Here is a 22,094-nt window from a genome sequence, read left to right as displayed (position 1 = left end):
AAAAACTGTGAAATCTTAAACAAAAGGGGGTTGAATCCTGAGCAGCTGGCAGGGAATGAACTCTTCTGGAGAGGGAATGCCAGTTTCAGAGCGCCCCGAGCATCGATTTGGAGCCAAGGCAGTAAACAGCTTTTATCAGCAATAATGATGGCATAATCCCAGCTAAAGAGGAAAGTAGCATATGGTGCAAAGCTTACAACTGCAATCCCAACAAAGTAGGGGGGATTTTCATCACTTTGTCCACTTGAAAGACACTCTGCCAATTCATTTTTTTTTCAAGGATGATAATCCAAACAGTAAAACTAAAAGGGATTTGTTTCCTCTCATCTGTTGACTGTAGACCAGTGTTATTTATACATCTCCACCATGCAAAGTTGTACTGCAAAGGCTATAAGCACAGCTCTGTGCTTTAAATTACAGCCACACATCAAATTATGGATATGGATAATCATCTCTAAAATGAATTCCAAACAACGCATTAGCTTCGACCTACGCAAAAGTCAGACAATCTTTGCTCCAGCGTCCTTATTTCAGCTGTCATCTTTATCGTATCCTCCATCATTAAAACGATCAAGTTCCCTTTTTGATCAGACAACCAGGGCCAGAAGACAGCTCTTTCCCAGGAACAGTGTAACGCTGCCAAGTAGCACTCTAGACTGGCTTCAACCTCTGTCATTGATTTTCCTCCAAGCTGTGACCATTCATTGTTTGTGACATTCTCCTGTCGGCTCTTTAACACCCGTCAACCAAATCAATTTCATATTTTTGTCAATGCCTTGCAACTGGATGAGCCAGATGGGAAGGGATGTCACATGATTTAAGATGTCGATTCCTGGCAACAGTTTTATCTGCAGTTTTTGCAAGACTTGGAAAACTGGCACAACGTTTTTTTTTTTAAAGATGTATAAGAACAGGAGAACATAAAAAAAGCTAGCATGCATCGTTGATCACTAATTAGTCATTAATTGATTACCTGACGAGTATGGCTTTACGGTAGCTTCTAACATTCATTCATTCATTTTATTTTGATTTTATAGTTCAGCCTATTTGCAGATTTTGGATGTAAAACAAAAACAGACTTTTGCAGCACAACGTTACCTTCTGAGAATTCTAGCCCCAAAGAAATATAATCAACAGAATGTAAGTTAACATAAGTTAATATAAAGTTCATGTAATCTGATGTTAAGTTAAGCAGTAGGAGTCATCAAAAGGAAACCAAACAGCAAACCAATTTGCTCAACTCTAACAAGTCACTAAATGTATTCTTTGTCTCTTCATAAGCCTAGCAGACCATATGGCATTGCCCTCCATTATAGCCTCAATATCACGCACTAACAATGACAACAATAATAGAAGGGGTGACCTTGACTTCCTGTCTGGACTCTAAGAATAATATTTGATAGCAATATTAAGTGTAACAATAATGAGATGAATATTCCCCATTTAGTGCAGACAGCTTTAGGACAAATTCTGAAGGGAGAGCTGCCTGCTGCAGCTACATGCTGGTCACTCTTAGTTGTCAAGGCTGATTTATTGCCTCCTAGCTGTTCAATTTCACATTTTGTCCTCGTCATATCCCCGACTCATGATCATTCTGCACTGACCCTTGTAGGGCAGGCAGGGAATATTGATAAAACAATTATCTGCTTGCCGTTCATTTGATTTTCCATTTCAATTACGGATTGGAGGAGGCAAAAAGAAAAGATTGCAGCATCGATTTTTTTTTCCTACCTTACAACAGGAAGGAGGCGAGCTTTGATGGGATGCTTTGGTGACATGGAATACGGGAAAGAGAAGTGCCTACCAGCTTTGGGAGTTCTGCCTCTCTTTGGATGATGTCATGGCTTTAAGCGCTACAGACTGAATTTGGCATATTCGACCCAGCCAATTAATAGTTGTTTCAAAGCTAAAATGACGCCCAGATTCTGTATTTTTCATTTTTAAAAATCATATTTTGGAACATTTTTTGCACCCAGTTGACTAAAGATTATCTGACTGATTATTGGTGTTGATGATTCGGTGCGATGAGCACGATAGGCTCTTCTCCATGGGGGAGCAACATGCTCATGCTGCTGCTGACCTGCGGTAAACACTGTATGTGCCTTGCACTCTGGAGGCCAAAGGACCCCAAAGGTCATAGCAGTTTGTCAGCGATACCATTCCACTCTCTTCCCCTTTCTGATGGTCTGCCACTGTCTATTTGTCAATCTAAAATGACAACACAGTTGCATCATCCTTGTTTTTCCTGCAGCACTGACACAATGCTCCACCACCTCTGCATTGTGCAATATTGCACTGTGACGGAGAGCATACTGTGGGGATGATTTGGGGCATATTCAGAGACAGTGACAGATAAAAATCAAACCAAATATACAAAATACAGTAAATGAATCATTTGGGGATATATGCATGTTAAAAGAAGACTTTCATTAAGAAAAGGCATGTCAAATGAATTCATTACAACATAAAATAAATAGATTCTTCTGTAAATGATTTGGAACATTGGTAATGGGTAAAGATCTAATGGGAATCCTGGTAAAATAGCCTTCGGGGAGCCTGGGAAAATCTGCCTCAGTGAAGTGGCCGGCTCTTGGCCAAAACCCTGTGTAGATGGGGAAAGGGGAGGGGGGAGGAGGGGAGGGAAGGGGATACACCGACTTCACAGAGATGACAGAGAGCGAGGGGGAGAAAAAGACAGACAGAGAAGGATAAGAGAGCGAGCGAGAACGCACTCTCAAGGAATCTCCAGCCGTGGACGATTTTAAGTTCCACTGTTGAGCATAATCGTGTAAAAATGCTGAAGACTTGAAAGGGCTGATGATAATGCTATTGCTTTCCAGTGATCCAGCACGGTCACCGGCAGCAGCAGCAAGCCACAGCGCTGTACTACTTCCTATATCGCAGTCCGCTTCGGCGCACACGGCAGCTCCCAGGAGATTTCACATGGCTGACCTTAAATAAGTTTGGCTTTGATCAAAGTTTAGCTTTAGCATGATCAGTCTGCTTACTGCAGATCAGGGGATCAGGGAGATGAGACCCGGGGTAGGAAGCCCTGGCAAAGACTCCTTCCCAAAGCTCCAATGCACCCTTCCAACACCGGATTATGTTGAGCAATTAAGGTAATGAACTGGCTAACGTAACAGCACATAATGATCCTTTTTATCCTTGTTCTCCAAGGTGCCTCTTGTATTTTATCTGACACATCTTTCTCTGTATTGCACCAAAAAAAAAAAAATCAATTTTGTACCCTGATGGTTGATGCTCCCAATGCAGGAATTGATATCACAAGTAATATAAGGCAAAAGAAAACCTCCACTGGGCATGCCTGTGGGTAATACAGGCGGTGTCCAGAAGCAGAGTGCTAACAGAGGGCCTCTTGTTCGCGGTTTGGGCAGAAAGTAGAGGCCAAAAGGAGAAAGAGTGCAAAAGTACCTGTGCAGACGTGTGCACTTGCCTGCACTGGTGTACATCGGAGTGAACGGTCAGGCCTAATGTCTCTCTGTGTGGCAGTGAAAGCCTGCATTCCAGTTCCCCCAATCAACCTCCCACCCCATCAGTGCACGACTTGTCTGCCTGCTCCCTTTTCATTTGAACACATTTTCTAGCCAAAAATTTCACTTCAATCTCACCTCATCTCTCCATACTACATTAACCCCTGGCAATTGCCTTCCAAATGACCCCATTAAGCTGTAATTGCCTCAGCAGGCCTGCTCCCTCGCTTGTAATTCTGTGCAGCGAACCCACCAGACGTTCCCCCGGCATTGTTTCATGTTCTGGCTCCCATCAGCCAGTTCAGATGCTGACCCCCACCCCCACCTTACCCACCCACCAACCGCTACTCCCCACCTCTTCTCTGTCGTGGCCGGTGCGCTGTTGGTGCTCACTGCTAGCAATGCCACTCGCAGGCTCTCCTCATCTCCGCTGTGGGCTCACAGAGGGGGTAGCATGCCCTCACTGCTTCCTCCTTAACAGCCAAACTCGTCGTCACTTACACAAGTACATTTACTAGAAGAACCTCCAAATAAAAAAAGCTCCACCTGGCTTTTTATCATGTCTTTCCCTCCATTTTATGACAGTATTCGTTGTAACTTGGGATAAGTATCAGGAAGAAAACAACGTGTTTGGCTTTGCCGTTCACAATCTCTCTTCACCATCGCACAATTAATTGTGGCATAACAGTTACATGTTAAAGCATCATTTCTCTCTTCAGTAGTCATTACGGTGCTGTTGGGTGCAGCGAGTACAGCCAGCGATGACACCCGCCGCGGCACCTCCCAGCACAACTTCACCTTTTCGGTTCCCACAAGGGAGCTGATGTCAAGACTGCTCAACTTTTTGACGAAGGCCTCCGCGGATAACTAACGTGCAAATGCGGATGGGTGGAGAAAGTGATCCTGACAGTGATGTATTGCAACTAGTTGCAGGTGTCAAAAAAGAAGATGCTCTGCCAGCCACTGGCGTGCGTGCAATATATACAGCGTGTGCATGCATGAACACATCTGGGGCCCCTGTGCGTTTTTCCTCAACATGTGTCCCTCTGCGCGTCACGTACGCGTTTATATTTGTGTGCACACTCACAGACGTTTGATGTGCGCGCACGTGACTGTTGATGGCTCTGAGCCTCTATGGGTGATCTCGCGTGAGGCGACTCGGACTAATAATCTATTCAGCGTCTAATAAAGGGCATTTCTTCTTCTTACTCCCACTCTAGATTGGTTAGCTAATATAGGCTTTCTCTCACACGCTGCTAGACAAACAATCAACTTAACACCATTTTAAACGCCCTCCACCTACTATATATTTCATTTGTTTAAAAGAAAACTTTAATTTTTTTTAAGACTGCTGAACAACATTAGCAAAACACTTCAGCTACACTGATTTCCATTTTGTACACTGCAGCGCTTTACTGTGATTTGAAAAGTGGCTGCTAAATTAATTCTAAGCCAGAGATACACAAGCTTTCTCTGAACACAGAAACCTTCAGAAATGCTTTAGATCATTTCATTCTCTCGTTGCCCGTTTATTTAAATTCATTCTTTTTCCTAAGCAAATGTTCCCAGGAATATCAAGGTGTTTTTGTTGCAAAGCTCTAACTGATCCAGGGGGATTTGCTTCCAACAGCCTGTCTCTCCCTCGCCTTTCAACACAAAACTCTGCGCTCCAATCAAAATGAACCACCAGGGACCCCCGCCGCACACCCCCCCCCCTCGCCCCCCCCTGAGCTACGCCTGCTCCGAGTGCTGTGATAGCAGCCTCTCTGCCATTGATCGCGGAGTTTAGCACGGAGCATGTACGCCACTGTTAGCAGAAAACAAAGACCTCTCTCCCTTTAATAGCGGCGCGCACGGCTAATGCGCCGTCCTCCGCTTCCCCATGCCCCGAAGAATGAATGAAAGAAAGCAGATAACAATTAAAAGGGTTAACAAGGGTCCACGTCTAGTCACAAGTCATCTTTTTCACACAAATCTTTTTACCTCATAAACAGATTGATATCTTCTGGGAGCGCACATTCACTTGCCACCAGAGATAAAAACATGCATTCATGTCTTACTTCTAATTGTGTTCCACATCGCAAATCTAATTGTAGACACTGAATTCAAAAAGGAAACACAGCTTTATTGATCCACCTAACACAGACCAGGAGGATCTCATGAATTAGGAATGAGATAAATCACCATTAACCCAAGAGAACCCAGCTTGTGGTCGACCACTGACACACTGCGCTGATCTTTTTTTTTTTTTTTTTAATATTTGGGATAATTCTTCCTCGCAACGTATAAATATAACTCTTCAGTGAATACAGCATGTGTCTGTTTATTAAATCAGGGGCTGATTTAATTGTGACAGAGAATAAATTCTTCTATTTTCTGCCTCTATAAAATTGCCATCATTTTTAATTAATTCTTAATTAAAATATATTACACCACAGCTTCTACCCATCTCTCTTGATATTCTAACATAATCAATTCAGAACCATTTACGTATCATTAATTAAAAGCTTTCCTCTCTCATCCTTAAAATCATAATGAGGGCCGATTCCTCATTAGTAACCTATAAGGGAGAAAATAACAATACAGTAGAGAATGGATGGCACATTGCACAGTGAGTCCTTTGTCTCGGAGATTCGAAAAAAGCACATTTTTAATGCTTCTCAATTGGATTTAAGAATTACTGAGTCAATTTTGTAGACTCAATGAGAATAAGTGAAGCAACGCAGACTCTCTTAGTATTAATTTGTGCCTCCATGCTGCGTGCAGCGGTGAAACAAAGTCAATCAGGATCATCAGTCAGGTTGATTTTTGCACTAAATTCTATTTAAGCTGCAAAGAACTAAAAAGCAGAATTACTCAAGAGCGTTAAACATTATAAAAGCCTACTGTAAATATTTAAGAACGTTTATGTGTGTGTGTGTGTGTGTGTGTGTGTGTGTGTGTGTGTGTGTGTGTGTGTGTGTGTGTGTGTGTGAAAATCTCAAGATTGCAGGCTCGTGTGCATTTGATTGCATCTGTGAATGCTGATGCTGGACCGGTAAATTACATTTTCTAACACTAGCACTTTTTATATTGAACCTTCAGACAAAAAAAAAATAAAATACGACCATTTTCTCAGAGTAATAAACAATTCTGCATGAATGTAAAAGCCATTTTAATACTTGTTGAAAAGCCATCAGCCTTCATAATTCCACTTAACCATAAATTCTTCTTTGGGGGTTGGCGTCTAAATAAACAGCGGCCAAAGATCATTTATTATCCAGACTTTAAAAGAAGCCAACGCGTTGAGACTATCTTTCCATCTTGAGCTCTCTCTTAAAGAAGAGTAATAATATCAAGTAATGATAGGTATTGTTATGCCGAGGATCAGGCGTATCCTGATTTTTATCGCTCGTCTCTCACAGGTGCTCCGGCGTTACTTGTCAGGACTGCATGTCTGGGTCTTCCACATGTCAGATAAAAATCGCTGCACTTGGTGTTTCGGCAGCCTGACAGCAATTTATTTGAATGTTTTGTCACACTGGTGTTGGTGCATTTTGTGTGGGCTGCTCACTGGAATGGCAACAGCTCGTAGCTTCCTGACACTCTCCAGCACTCACACACACACACACACGTTGTGCAGCATAAAATCACAGATGTATGTGTCTACTCTGGGTAATTAAACCCTCTGTATGTTAAAAAAAAAAATATACAAATAGCTGCTGATGAACTTCATATCTAACAACCCATGAAGTAAGTGACACTACATGATGAGCACTATCCTTTTCAAAACTGTACTTTTTTTGCTCGCTGTGTCCACACACACACACTCAGACACACGCACGCACAAAACCCACTATGAAACCCAAATAAAATGTCAAACCAGCTGAGGTCAACTACAGCCAGGGAGATGTAGAGTCTATATTTACATGCAAACCCACTGCTATTTGCTCCTCCTATTAATTAAATAGCATCTAGGTAAGTAACCCACTTGATTCAGAGGATGTTAAACACAAACCTCACTGCAATCTTGTGATCCTCCGAGCTGACATGGAATATTGAGTAAGTTAATGAAATCCTCTCAAAGACAGGAACTCTATTTTTACACCATGATAATTAAAGTACGGTACAGTTATAATTTACAGCTCTCGCTTAATTGCATAGAAAAAGTAAAATGGGAAGCCTACAGTATGAGATTAAATGTGTGTCTCTGTGTTTCAGTGTGTGTGTGTGCCTCTTCACTCAAGAAGAGCGAATATAAAAAGAGCTTCCTGTGCAGCTACACAACGGGACTGTATCTTTTAGCATCGTGGAACGTATCAAAGATTAGGTAATGAAATATACACTCTTCTATTTTTCTGCTACCAGGCCCTTTGACAAATCGAGTACAATCCAAAATCTCCATAAATCACTATTAAAGACAAGTATATCATCACCGGCGCATATATCTTCCCCAGCCTGACCTGTAGACTAATGAGAAAAGGCCCAGACTATCTTGTCTGATTAATTAATTCAAAATGTCGGCTGTTATTCAAATGTGAGGCTGGTGTTATTTGAATAACACTTGACAGCGACGCCTGAAGAAATAATTTCTGGTTTGTGAGGCTGCAGCGGCATTACTGATGATGGCTCGTGGAAATGTTAGAAGCCGCCGAGTGTTTTCCCCCCTCTTTGCTAGTCCTCTCGTTTTCCCTCCCTCACCTTCTCAGTTATGATAGCTCCAAGAAGTATTTCATTACTTCAGCCGCCCCTTCCTCACAATTATGGCTCTTGCCATTTTTTTTTTTTTCCAACTGTCCCTCTCTCCGTGTTTGTATTCCCTCCCACAGCCAGCCCAGATCTACAGGGCAGTGCTTTGGCTCTGCAAGAGACATGCTGGCAAAGAGGAAGGTCATGGTTTTTACAACTGCAGCTCCCCAATGCTGACAGCCCGTGCTGCCAAAGTGACACGCTCTGTTTGGCTTTCCCACGTTCATGGAGCTCCACAGCACTTCGTCTTTATCACGGAGCACGCCACACACACACGCACACACGAACACGCACATTTAATCAGGCTCGGAGCTGCATTTCCTGCCAGTGTGCAACAAAACGATCACATGTACGGACATAATCACGAAATATCGCGACGGACACAAGCGGTTATTATCCTACTTGGTGGTGCACTTTTCCTTTTTATGTCTTTCTTTTTTTATTGCAAAACCCAGCGGATTGGGGGGGGGGGTAGGGAAAATAGGCACTGGAGAAAGAAAACCGTGAACGTACGTGGTAGGGCCTAGGGGCAGCGCACTCCCCTCTATCGCTTCCCTCATCAAGCATGGATTCTAATCAGGGCTGGGGAGATATAAGACGCTCAGTCATTAAATAAATTAACTCTGCCACTCCATGCTCTCCTTCAGCACCCGTGCGAGGCCCGCCGTGCTCTGCATACTTACAGAGGCTCACCTTCACGCCATAACCTAGCATGCCTGCCAACACACGCACACACACACTCACACACACACACACACACACACACACAGATGCACGTTAAGAACTAACTTGAATATTTAGAGAAGGAGAGGAACCACACCTCCTGCCCCTCAACAACTGATGTTCCCTTTCCCACTGGAAGCTTTTACATTATTGGATTTAATTAAAAAAAATAAAAATAAAAAAAGTCCTGTGGACATTTTAGCCATGTCCCACAGTTTTGCATTAAAAAAAAAGAAGGAAAAAAAATCCAAGTGTACACATAGGAGATAAAAAAATCTCTGAGATCCAAGGTTGATTGAGAGGGCTGGTGAGACAGCACAGACACGAGTTTTTTGTTGAGGATCTGTGCAGTGTGCTGCCATTCATCAACAGGAAGCAAGTGCAGTGACGAACAGTAAAAGAGCTCAGTGTCGGCTCGGATCACTGACACAAACAATCAAAGCTGACACAGTCTTCGTATAGCACCTGCCACTCCGCCAACACAAATAGATCAATATGAGGGGGAACTCATTCGCTGTTTAAAACTTATATGCGCGCACCCACATTATCTCCCAAAGCGGCGTGATGTAAAAAGCGCACGCTTAATACATATCAATCACTTTGACAGAGGAAATGCTTATTTGAGGAGCCAACGTGAAGCAAATACACGGTGTCAGCAGAATGTCCGTTGTCAAAACTTGCCATTTGAATTTTCAGCCGCATTGTGCTGAGACAAATGTCCTTAGAAATCCCTTACATTGCAATTTAGATCATTTTAATGCACGCTTTAATTCTCCATTACTTAGAGAGGATGTACCTGGGAGGGTGGAAACGCATTAGAGAAAGTAAGAAATGAACAGAAGGGTCTGGGGAATCTCTCGAGCAGACACAATTAAATATTCATGCGTCTCCTCCTAGGACACAACAGATACAGATCATTATCATGGCAACAGCACACCACCATTTTGTTCACACCTTTGGCTTGGAATCAATGGGCGTGCGTAAAATTCTATACGAAAAGAAGCCATCGTCAGGTCATCTCTTATTAACTCTTATTAAAATTACATTTGCTAATTTTTTTTAAAGATTACAAATAATATTAGATGTTAGATTCTTAACTAGAGTCAAAATTATGACCAGCGGGTGAGCAGCTTTGCAAAAGGATCCATGTATTTGTGAGGATTTTGCAACGGGACAGTATAGTAGGTCACAATGTTACTGAATGGTTCCAAAATTCATTACCAGTGCTCGGTATTTTCCTGCCTCCTGCTTGAGGAAAAGTAAGGAAAAAAAAGAATAGCAGTGTGTAATGTACTTCCTCCACTTTCTAAAGAGAGGAGAAACCAGCCTTTTTTTCCCTCCTTCTTTTTGGTTTTCAATCCCCCATCAAAGAGGAGCAAAAGGAGGGACAGCATTTCCCTGCTCGCCGTCATTAATCATAGCTTTCTGGGAGCAAGTGCATATTAATTTCTGTCATCCCAAACATCATTTGGTATTGTTATGCCACGGCTTAGTCCTCATTCACCAGCAGACGTCGGCCGTTCCTCCTGGTTTGAGGGAAGACAGGGCCTGTGTGGCTGTGTTTCAGAGCAAGAGGCCTTTATCCCTGGGGCTCTGACACCAATTAAGCCATTTCACTGAGAGACGAAAACAGGTCCCACCGTTTCTCTGTAACATGAGCCAGCACCTAGCTGCTGGCCCCTCGCCATCTCTCCATTACTTCAGACGCAAAAATGAACTTCAAGGACTAAAGAAAATAAAAAGACAGTTAGCCCGGCAAATGGTTGCACTTAACTGACTGCTGACAAAATTACAAAGAAAGCTACTTAAGTCTTTGTCCACTGATCACCAGGAGTGCCAGCCCAGTTTCTCCATCATTAGCTCCAGTGACACATTTAGTTAAAATGATTTTAAACAGATATTTGAATTCACGGGCGATATCAAAACAGTGTGATATTTATGCCAAAACTGATAAGAAAAATGCTGGGTGTGCACTTCCTTTAACACCCCCTCCACCCCTCCATCGTTGCCTTTTAGCAGGCAGCAGAGTGGAGCTTGTCTTAGGGCAAGAGCAGAATAATGCAAGGTTTGTTATGAATTAAATATTAGAAATCTTAACACAGCAGCCAATAAGAATTATTTGCCTTATTAAAGCAGCAGAAGACGCTGATTAAAATTTCATTGCATTGCAGTCTTTTTCCCATTTCTGCCTTCAATATATCATTCTAATGTATGAAACGTGGAACAATGGCATCTGGAACAATGGGGAGAGGGGCTACATTTTCAAGCTCGCAAATGTAGCAGAGACAGCAAAGAGCCCCTTTTTTCCTTCCCCCGTTTTTGGAAAACAATCGTGTGTAAAGAGAAGAAAGGTGACGATTGTGTATCACGTCGCTTTTGTCACACAACAAGCCGCAGACTGCCACGGTGTCGAGATATTACAAATGTGTGCATTTAGTGACTGGTGGCTTTAACTCCTTCATCACTTTAGCAAGAGAACCGCATCACCTGTAACACCTTCACACACACACCCTCCAAGAAAAAAAGTCCATCTATTAAAAAAGATTAAACACACACAAAAAAGCTAAATTAGGAGGAAATTCAAGAGCGCTGTCCATGTTCTTGCACTCACAGATGATGGGTCACTTAGTTGTCCACATGTAATGTGTACAAGAGTAAATGAACATCATGGTGTCTATTGTCCCATGAGGAAAACTCTTCCCTGAAACACTAGGGCTAATGAAATAGGGACCTATAAATAGCAGAGTCATTACTGAGAGAGGACTTGCTTTGCGCCAGTCTTTCACTGTAACGCTTTTTACACTAATAACCAGCTCTATGGCATTACATACACGTGGCCATCGGGTGACACAGTAATGAACATCATGACACAAGAGACTTGGAGAGTAATTTTAAAATAAAGTCTCTTTGTGACTTTATTTACTTACTTGTAAATAAACTCCAGCTATAGCTTGAAATCATATAGAATCACTTTGAGTCTAAGGGAAGAAAAACGCATAATGAAATGTGTTTTCATAATCACAAACGCATTAAAAGTGGGTTTTAGATTTTGCAACAATTTTTTTTTCGTCAATACATTTTGGCCTATAAATAAATAAATACAGATGGATATTTTATTTTATTTTTCCCTGCCACATTTAACTTTAAAATTTAAAAAAAAAGTGCAAAAATAAAAAGTGGAATAAATAAGTTATAAGATTGTTTAGAGTCCAGCTGTAGTGACATAAAAAAAAAATATATAAAAACAACAGCAGGACGAGTATTTCTTCAAACAGACAAAAAAAAAAGCGCAATATTTCTACAGGTGTCAAAATGTGACCCACCTTCTTCACGTTTGCGTCTGCCTCGTGCTTTTTGCATTCAGCAACAAACAGATGCCACAAAAAGCAAGAGGGGCATGTAAAGAGTCTCCAGCAGGCACGCTCCTACTGCTGTAAACTAATTTCAATCAATCCTTCCTTTTTGCATCCAAAGCAGCCTCTGCTGGCTGCCACCGCCTGAAGATAACTATTTCACCACCTCTGTCATGCCTAATTAACAACTCAGATGTACAATTCAGAAATTTCGCAATTAACCTACTAAAATATTGTTGGAGGATGCTAATTGTTATGCCAGTTGCCATAAAGGCTCATTTGCATAACGTATGTGCAAAAAACAATTATGAGCTGTTGATCGCGCAGGAGCCCGCAGAAAACGCTTGGAGCGATTCGAGGGGGAGAGAGGGAGACGTGTGCAAGAAGATGGGTGCGTGCGTGTGCAGATGGAAGGACAGCACTAGATCATCCCACCCACCCCCAAATAAATAAATAAATAAATAAAAATTTGAGGTTCTGTATGTGCAGATACCAGCCACTACAGCTGCAGAGACATCTATCGCCACAACACAAAAGCATTTACCCTTCCAAATGAAACCAATATGTATACTCTGTTTTTTTCCTCTTTGTCTGGCTCTCCTTCTTTTCATCTTTGCTGATGGGGAAATGGAGGGTATTTGGGAGCTACTTAGATAATAGCCACATCTTCCTCGGTCCCCCTTGTGCTTTAGAAGGGGAAGCACTAGTGGCCCTGACACTGAGCCAGTCAAGAACCCAGCTGTGCGCAAGCCATTCGGCACAACACTATCTAGTCAGTGCAGCCGCATCACTGGGGCTCTCTGAGACAAAAAGCAGCCAAAGTCAATTGTGTCTGCTGCTGAATAGCTTTCTGTTCTCTGTCATGCATTTACTGGAGCCTTTTCAGGATGAAGAAAAACCCATGAGGTAGAACCAAAAAAACAGAAAAGAAAAAAATTGACTAAAATAACATATATTTTTGTTCCCTAGCTCCCTAATTTTGAGAAAAAAATATAATCATAATCATAATAATACAATTAGAACGAGTTTCCTCATCAGCTTTGGCAGCACTAAAATTCATGCTCCCTACAGAATTCAGAAATGCTTACCCACTCAGTCCTAACTCTATTTACTTCAGGTAACACTTTTAGTCCGCCTTGCATGTGGTTAATTACAGGCTCATCCTGAACTGTATTTAGTGAGCACAGTCTTTCTCAGTCGAGCACCGAACACAGCGTGGACAGACCTAAATGCACACATGAAAGCACGCTCAGCTCTTTCAGAAGCCATATCAAAAACGTGCACACACAAAAAAAAACACCAAACGGCGACACCGCCTCGACCTGTGAGTGCAGTACCCTCCCTAATCCACTGCCTCTGACACAGGATCGCAGCATTCATCAGCCTGACTCTCTGCCACATTCCCTCCCTCCCTCCCCTACTTCTCCAGACCCCCCATTTCTGAACCTGATGAGTCAAAGGTCACGAAAACAACAAGTCAATACGCAGCCAAAGAAGCGCCACGCAGCTGAGAGAGCTGTGGAGAGGGCTAAGCCTCTCTGTAGTACTCCATGATTTAGCCTGTAATAGTTTTCTGTAATCTCTTTCTATTGATTAAACCTCACATCAAAGAGGAGTCTTGCTACAGAACCTCTCTTTTCCTGGTCAGAAATACCATATGGAGGTAATCTTTCACCTTTGTTATTCTTGCCGCTCCCGCTGCTCCTGCTGCTGTGAGCCTCTCTTCCAAGCAAGAGAGCAAGACAAGGGAGTAGCCAGCAGGATAAAACAAACCCAGCACAGAGGAATAACTGCAAAACTCATCTGAATCGCAGGCAATTTTCACTCAATGCATTCATTGTCTCCTCATGAAGCCTAAGGGGGGGAAAAGGTACAGCGTGAATGTATCCTTTGTCCTAAAACAGTTAGAGACATGAAAGATTTTGATTTGTTTGTCTTTTTTTATGTATGAACCTAAAGGGAAAAAAAAAAGATCACACACATGAAAAGACAAAGAACAACACTTGCCAACCAAATCTCACATTCAGCTTATCTAAATGCAAAACCAAGAAATTTTGGAAGAAAAAGCCTTCCTGCTAAAACACTCAATTTAGTGACAGGCAAATGACTTCATGCTGCCACTTAATCTCATTTCTTGCATAATGCTCTCTAATTAGCATATCAAAGTGAATTAATACTTCGAGGGCATTAGCAATGCAGAAATGTGCCCGTAGCTCTACAATAACAGTTAAAAGAGTGCCATAAACTTCTAAACACCTTGGAAAAAAACGCTTTGAAGTGTCTTGCTATTACTAGAAAATGCATTTTCTTAACCTTTCCGTTCCAAAACGCAATCATTTCAAAATGTAACTCAGTCTCGCCATCTTCGTCACAAAATAATACGAAAGCCAGACCTTAGTCTTACTAATCATCTGCACACCATGCAATAAGCCCTGATAACATGATACATGTGTGCAGTAATTACACTGATGATTCTTGGACCACTTTCAAATTTATTATTAAAAGCCATTTTCAGGCAGCGGTGGGCTCCATGGCTAAAAGACAGCGGTCCCATGTGCCATCTCAACAGACATGAAAGGGCCAAGGAAGCCTTGTGAATGATGCTGCAGGAGCCAGTGAAAGGCTTACTGTGAGCTGGAAAAGCAGACCGGTCAACAAGGCCACCAGACCAGCTGAGCTCTGTCAATGGCTAAGAGGGGGAGGCTGTGACTTTAAACCACAGGTTAACCATGCACACACACACACACACATGCACGCACGCAGGCTTGTGCTCACTCTCCTCCTCTGTCTCGTCTCTTTTTCACACTCACTTCTTACCAGGATCTCGATCAAACGTGCGCGTGCACACACCAAATGATTTTGCTTCAAAAAATTTTCATGCTACCTTGAAAGACTCGAGTTCACACAGCTTAAACATTCAAACAGGAGCCATTATAACTTCAAACAAACAAACAAGTAAAACTGATGTGGGAAAGTGGTTTGGGTCTGAAACTAAAAATCACTTCTAATACTTGTCTTTTCAGTGAGCTCCACTTTCTACAATCGCAGCAACGCTTCCATACTGGAAGACACTTTCGCCTCAAAGCTGGCATCGTGTTTGATCTGCATCTACTCTTTTTTTTTTATTGCTCCGTCTCTTTCATTGCCTGAAATCAACAGGCTCACAAACATAGCAGAGCAGCTCAGCTACACTGTGGACCCTCAGCCTGCCCCTGTGGACGCCACCTGTGTTGAGGAAGTTCATAAACTTTTATGACCTCCTTCAAGCTAATTTCCTCATAAACCGCACAAAGGTCACAAATCTGACAAAACACCAGGTTTGCTCTTTTTTTTCTAGTAGAGTCCATTTTTTTTTATCATTTTAAAATACATATTACTAGAAAAATAAATAGCTAACATATAGGAGAGTAGATATTTGAAGCCCCTGTTCAATAAGCATGGTCTGCAAAAAAAATTGTCATTAAAAAGCCAGCGTGCTTATTTAAGAAAATACACCATAAGGTGTAAAAACAACAATCTCTCGGGACACAGGTTTGGACTTGAAATAAAAAATACACAAAGTTTAAGCTATAAAAATTATGACACAAAACTTGTAATTACAACTCTCAATAATATATGAATGAAGTGTGTGTGCATGCTAAAGGTTTTCAATCCTAGTCCTAAAAAAACAGAAATAACAGAGTTTATGCTCATATAAATATATAAAAAGAAGATTTTTTTTATTATTATTTCACAATCCTTTTCTCTAACTAAGCTTCCAGGAGATGTGTTGTTTGCATTTTCCCAGATCAACCATCCACCTTTGCAGGAAGGCTTTCATACAACTGCAATCGAATTATTAATTTGCGAGCCTGTCGTATAATCTGACTAATAAAAAAATCTCTTATAAGTTGATGGCAAAACGTTGTCAGGTTTTACAGCATGGATTCTGTGTGATCTAGGATATGTAGAGCATATGCTACGGGACTCCCCCAGCATCTTCACTGGCAGGGTGGTGAGTGTGAAATCTGGAGCGCACTTTATGTTCAAATCCAAGCAAACCAGTGCTTTAAAACACACTTGCATAAGAAAAAAAGAGCATCTTCAGTGGAAGAAGACTCTGCCTATTGTTCCGTGACAACGGGAGTTTCTGAGTGGTACGGTGACATATTTTTAAAAAGTGACTGATTCATTTGGTCAGAGGTCACCTATAACCTGGATGCAGGCTGTCATCAGCTCACTGAGAGGTAAAAAAATAAAATAAGAAATGCCTGTGTGCTTTTATTGATTCTCCAATTGCATGTATCACTGTAACGATGGAGTTTATAGTTTGATATTACAGTATTTTAGACAAAGATCTTACCTGTCTTTTCTTTGATTTCACAGAGAACGCTGAAGAGTGCTGGTTTCATTCTGTGACAGTTCAGTCCGTGTTTCCTGTTTCAGTATAAGAGAAAATAAAATACTGAAATAAGTTCAATGATAGTTCACATGTCTGACACAAACAGTTAAAAGGGTTGGACACGCTTTTAAGTTTAGTTGCCACTTTAATAATGTTCCAATGTTCCAAACCTCTTCTTCAGAAAGTTAGCATTTTCTTCTAAAATGTATAATGTGTCATGCTATTTTTATTGTTTGTTTTTTTAATAAAAGCATTTCACAAATAACACCAAGCCCTAATGTAAATATTAGTCTCAGTGGCAATTCCCTGCATAACATGAGCCCACTGGCATTAATTGTGTTTCAACACCACGTAGACTTTTGTAGATGAATGAACATTTATAAAACACGTGCTCTCTAGGACAGTTTAACTAAAATGCTGTGCTTCCCTCAGTGGCAACTTTCACTGTGTTAAAGCTTTGCGAGGCAATAAATACACCTCAGAGTGAGATTATCATTAAAGCCACTCCAGCCTATTGTTGTGCATTAGGGAGTTAAGTTAAACGGGCCACATCTCAATAATGATGCGTTCGGCGTTTTTTTTTTCTTTTCTTTTTTTGGTGTGGCGAAGTTAATAAAACATATAAATCAACCAACTTTGCTTGCGCCTCGTCCAGACTTTGATCAGTTATGGTCATTATTTGATGCAGAATGTCACCAATGTCTTGTTTTCTTCCGTCTCCGTCTGTCCCATCGTGTCCATGTGGAGGCGGCAGTGCCATGCCTCCTTGTACCGAGTGGCCAGCCAGACTGACACCGCCGATCGACTGCATGATCCGGGCTTGATCGTCCATAGTAGCCGCTAAAGAGTCTGTGCACTGAGCCACACAAATTGAAAAACTCATATACGAAATCGGCTACAACATGTGCCGCAGACTGGAAGGATGTACGGTTGTGTGATTCTTCGGCGTTAGGCAGCACACACGCGATTTTTGTTAAAAATATGCAGCAGTTTTTATTATTATTATTGTTATTTAGCGTAAATCTTGTGTCCAAGTTGTCGTCGCTTTACGCGCGGTCCAAAGTGCCAAAACGCTGATTTTGGCTGTGTTTGTAGAAAATCGCATAAATATTTTTTTCTCTTCTTTAAAACTTGTTTGTCAAAATTGACGGTCCATCACATCCCGCACGGATCCTCATAGCAATCAGTCTTTTCTCTGGGTTTTGACGGGCGGTAGAGACAGAAACGGTCCTTGGTGGTCTCTCATTTATTAACGCTCTTCGTGGGATTCCCGGCGCATTTCCTTTCGAAAATGTCCAAATCCTCCTCGTGAAGCACCGGCAACAAAATTAAAAAAAAAAAAAAAAAAAAGATATCCGCTGTGAAAACGTGTAAACAAATAAAAAAACAATCTTAGGCTCGCAGGTGTCAACTATAAATGTGCAGAAATTATCCCCGCGACAACTGACAGTATTTAAAAAAAAATACACAATCTGCAGCAAGGTTTCCAAATGTGACTACAAAAAATATGAAATGTACAAAAAGTTGGGAGATTTCTGCCTAGAAAAAAAAGCAACGGCGAGAAGAAATTAATTAGGAGACAACGCTGTATAAAGGCGATGCGCAAAAAAATATCTTGCCCTTCTGAAATTTATGAGCTCCAGCCTCTGCCTGTGTGTGTTTTATGTTGTTTGATGGCAGCGGTAGTGAGCGATTGACAGTGTGCCAATGCCACTCACTCAGTGCAGACGTGTCAGAGCAGGGAAGAGGGCAGGAAAAAAAATAATCACAAAAAAAAAAATACAAAATACGAAATGAAAATGCACGCTCCGCCCTGCAGAGGAGGGGTCTATATTCTTGTCACTTCTCGCCTGAACACCGAAAAACAAAATGTTAAGCGCCAGTACTTAGGATGGTGATTATAATGATGAAAGCACGGCTGAGTCCCCTCTCTTTCTTGCAACAGCGGCAGCAGGGTATCCTCGTTTCCTCACGCGTGCACGTGCAGCTATGTGCATATTCTCTAGCAATAACAAAGATTTAGCTCTGCAGCAATACAAGCAAACACATAATGAGAGTTTTTATACAGTTTGATGTAGAACTGCACAGTCCCTTGTAAGCCTCGGTTCAAGCCAGGCAAGCAGTAGACATGTTTATATTATTGGAAAGTAAAGCTCCTCGACCAATCCCGGGCGAGAATGACGAAGACTGACGAGCTCCGCGTCCTATGCTGGCAGATGCATGATGCCGAAAGCCCACCCACTTCATCCCTCCATCTTCACCACAGCTCTTACAAAAGGATGGGAACTTCTGATTGGTCGTTGCTACGAGTGACATCCACTGCACAAGCAGGCGGCGCTGCTCTGTGCTCCTTCGCAGTTGCTATGGCAGCAGACAAGTTGTTGAGCCGGAGGAATGGCAGCAAATATACAGTGCACCTCTACTATATGCATCGAGATCAGAAAAAAAAAAAAAATAGGGGGTTTCCCTTCAGTTAAAATGAATTCAGCGATAACGTGTAGGAATAAAGGATGTGGACAGAGTTTTATACGAAGAAAGCACATTTTCAAAAGAGGGCTTGTGTTGTGCAAAGACGTTAATGGTGAACTTTTGATAGATAGGCTTTGCTTGGTTCTGATTACCCTGCAATGAAGTGACAAAGTCACATAAACATTATTTAAGCACCGCCGTGTTGCAATATATGGTCTTGTTTGCTCAAGTGAGTTGTTAAATTCTCCACCAGCCACTTTTCTTCCACCCTGACATCACTGAATAAATGACGTATAAGTAGTTTAAAGTGGCCCATCCAGTGTTTCACTGGACCTCTGAAAAAGCAGAAACGCTGCCTAAAATGCTATTTATTACTTCTGAAGAAAAGTGCTATATCCAGTTGGTAACTGTGTTCAAAGGTGAACGTGCAGCCATCAATAATGGAAGTGGGAGTTTCAGCAGGCAGCATGGTGGTTCAGCGGTTAGCACGTCTGCCTCACAGCCAGACTCCTGGGTTCAAACTTGGGCAGAGCCCCTCTGTGAGCACACTCTTCCTTTACGTTATGCATGATTTCTCATAGTAAAATAATTTTTTTTTTAAAAACTAGCCTGCTGATTTGTACTGTGGACGCAAAGTACTTTACAATATACCAGGATGTAGCATGATTCTTCTAAAAGCACCTTTTAGCACACTGAGTGAACATGTGCATTTAAAATATCTATTTATTTGGTTATTTTTGCACAGTTAATTTCATCAAAATACAAACAGGATGTTCTGTATAGTCAACATCTGCCTGTAATTTTGACTATGTTGCATGTGTACATATTTATCAGATTTGGAATTAGCTTAATTCATGAAACATCAAATGTAGAGAAAAACTGTAACATTTTTGCCAAAAACAATCATAGATGTAAAAAAGACTAAATCATGCATGTGCAGCATGTATATCACTCTTTTAAGCAAAATTTAAAAGTAAATAGACTTGCAGAATGACAATAACTTTATTTGTTTTTGTCATATATCTGTTTGGTTTTGCTTATTTGAAAGGTTTATGTTGACCTGCCCTGCGTCTACAGATGTAAACTACCAGTTTCTCTGTAATGTGACATCTTTGCATTTTAAACATGTCATGTATAGATGACAAATATACATATTTGGTATACTGATGTTCATTAAACTGTGTTGATCCTTTTAAATAAAGAGAAAGAGATTTTTTTTAAAAAAGAAAAAGAGCTCATTCATTTTATGGAAAATGTAAGTCTGAATTTGATGAACACCAGAAGTTACTGTGACATGGAAAGTTGGCATCATGTTCAACTTGTGAGTCTGTCAGTGCGTCATCATGAAAAACTGTTTTCCTGGAGACAACTACTGTAGCGGAAACTACCACAAAAGCACTTCTGAGTATTTTTGGCAGGTGTTTGTATGTCTGTCTGTGGACAGATTTTGTCAACACGGCAGCGTCGCAATCGTACAGTATAAAGCTTCAAAGATTTACAGATGTGATGCTGAGCTCAAAATGAAGGCAGGAATCAAAGATGTGTGTTGTTTGACCAATAGAGGGACTGCTGGGGGCTATGGCAGCTTCACAAAATACCACCTTCTTCTTAAGCTTGAATATGTTTGTAGCTCCCTGATTAAGTGTCTTTGTCATTTATATGAAAGTTTGATATCTACTAGTAACAGCTGATATTGTTTTAACCTTGCTCTATTTGTCTTTGTGTGTACGGCTACCTGTGTGTGTGTGTGTGTGTGTCACTGTGACAAAATGTGGTCGTCAAGACAATGTTGCAGAAACCACCACAAAGGCGTTTTTTAGTGCTTTGGCAGGTGTTCGTCTGTGTGTCTGCTGACAGATTTTGTCAACATGATAGTCACAACTCTGCACGATGCAGTTGCAAAATATTATAGGTGTGTAGCTGACACTGGAATAAAGTAAGAGACTGACTATGGGTTTGAGACTATGGCTGTGGACTGTGGAAATCTCGCTGATGTGATCCAGTGTGTGGTCTTTACTTTCTCTATGGCAAATATTCAAAAACAGCGTGTTATAATAGTGATGTCACACATAGCTAACGCATTTTAAGCTCTGATGACACCTGTGAAAGTTACCTGTCTCATATAGATGGTAAAGATAGATACAATGTGGCATGACCATATTTTACATCACTGCATTATCTGTTCAGCATTATTAGAATCATCTTATTACTTCAGGAAGTGCTCCTTTTTGAATATTTTCCTGTCAGCTGTCAGGGGTCCATGTAATACTGTATTAAAATAGTGAATAGTTTTAGCGAATGATTCATCTTCATGAGTCAGAACTCAGTTGTGAAAAGGAAGCAACTTTTACTGAAAGAAATTCGTTTGAAGTCATGATACGGTGAGTCATTACTTAAAATAACTTTTCAGCTTCTGATTTTCTTACTAGAATAGGTAAGAAAACCTTACCTATAAATGAATATATAATTGTTTCACAATAAAATCGACTGACGTGGTCAAGTTAAAGGAAATCACTGATGCTGAAAGTTTGCATTGGTGTATCTACCAAATTCCAAAGTTTGAAATGTTCACATCACAATCAATTTCAACATGTGAAGACGAAAAAAACTCTAATTTGTCTTTAGTGGTCTGTGTGGTTTTGCTCATTCATTTGACCTTGAAGTATGGGAGCAATGCACTCTTGAGTTTAGTGAATGGGAGTCCCAGGACTACTGCATTTATCATTGAAATACTGAGCTGTCAAGTCACACTGCATACCTGTCAAGAGGGGCTCAAAGGTACGGCTCCGACTCCTCTCCTCTGTTGCAGTGCATGATTCTTCATTGCATTGCATAGCAGGCCTATTCGCCGTTGTTTTCAGCCATATGTCAACATAATTCATTTCCGTATGTGACAGCTCCTTACAGTAAGACACTGTGGGTCTACTAGTTGACAAAACCATCTTTACA

At 41.3% G+C, this 22,094-nt stretch overlaps 1 protein-coding gene across 9 annotated transcripts in view; it reads right to left on the bottom strand.

Annotated features, from left to right (window-relative positions):
- pbx3b (pre-B-cell leukemia homeobox 3b) overlaps positions 1–19,023 on the bottom strand; it is a 57,018-nt gene extending 37,995 nt beyond the window's left edge. The window contains exons 1-2 of one of the 9 annotated variants that reach the window (XM_039621211.1): positions 17,312–19,023; positions 16,638–16,717 (exon numbers count right to left, since the gene is read on the bottom strand). In XM_039621211.1, coding sequence (XP_039477145.1) covers positions 16,638–16,717; positions 17,312–17,559 — 328 coding nt within the window. In that variant the 5' untranslated portion in view covers positions 17,560–19,023. The remainder of the gene's footprint in view (positions 1–16,637; positions 16,718–17,311) is intronic. The other 8 variants (XM_039621214.1, XM_039621218.1, XM_039621212.1 and 5 more) reach the window with 8 other exon arrangements.
- Positions 19,024–22,094: the final 3,071 nt, after the last annotated feature.

The sequence above is a fragment of the Oreochromis aureus genome, linkage group 12 (genome assembly GCF_013358895.1).
Source record: "Oreochromis aureus strain Israel breed Guangdong linkage group 12, ZZ_aureus, whole genome shotgun sequence".
Classification (NCBI taxonomy): Eukaryota; Metazoa; Chordata; class Actinopteri; order Cichliformes; family Cichlidae; genus Oreochromis; species Oreochromis aureus.
This window is presented reverse-complemented; position numbering and strand designations above follow the sequence as displayed.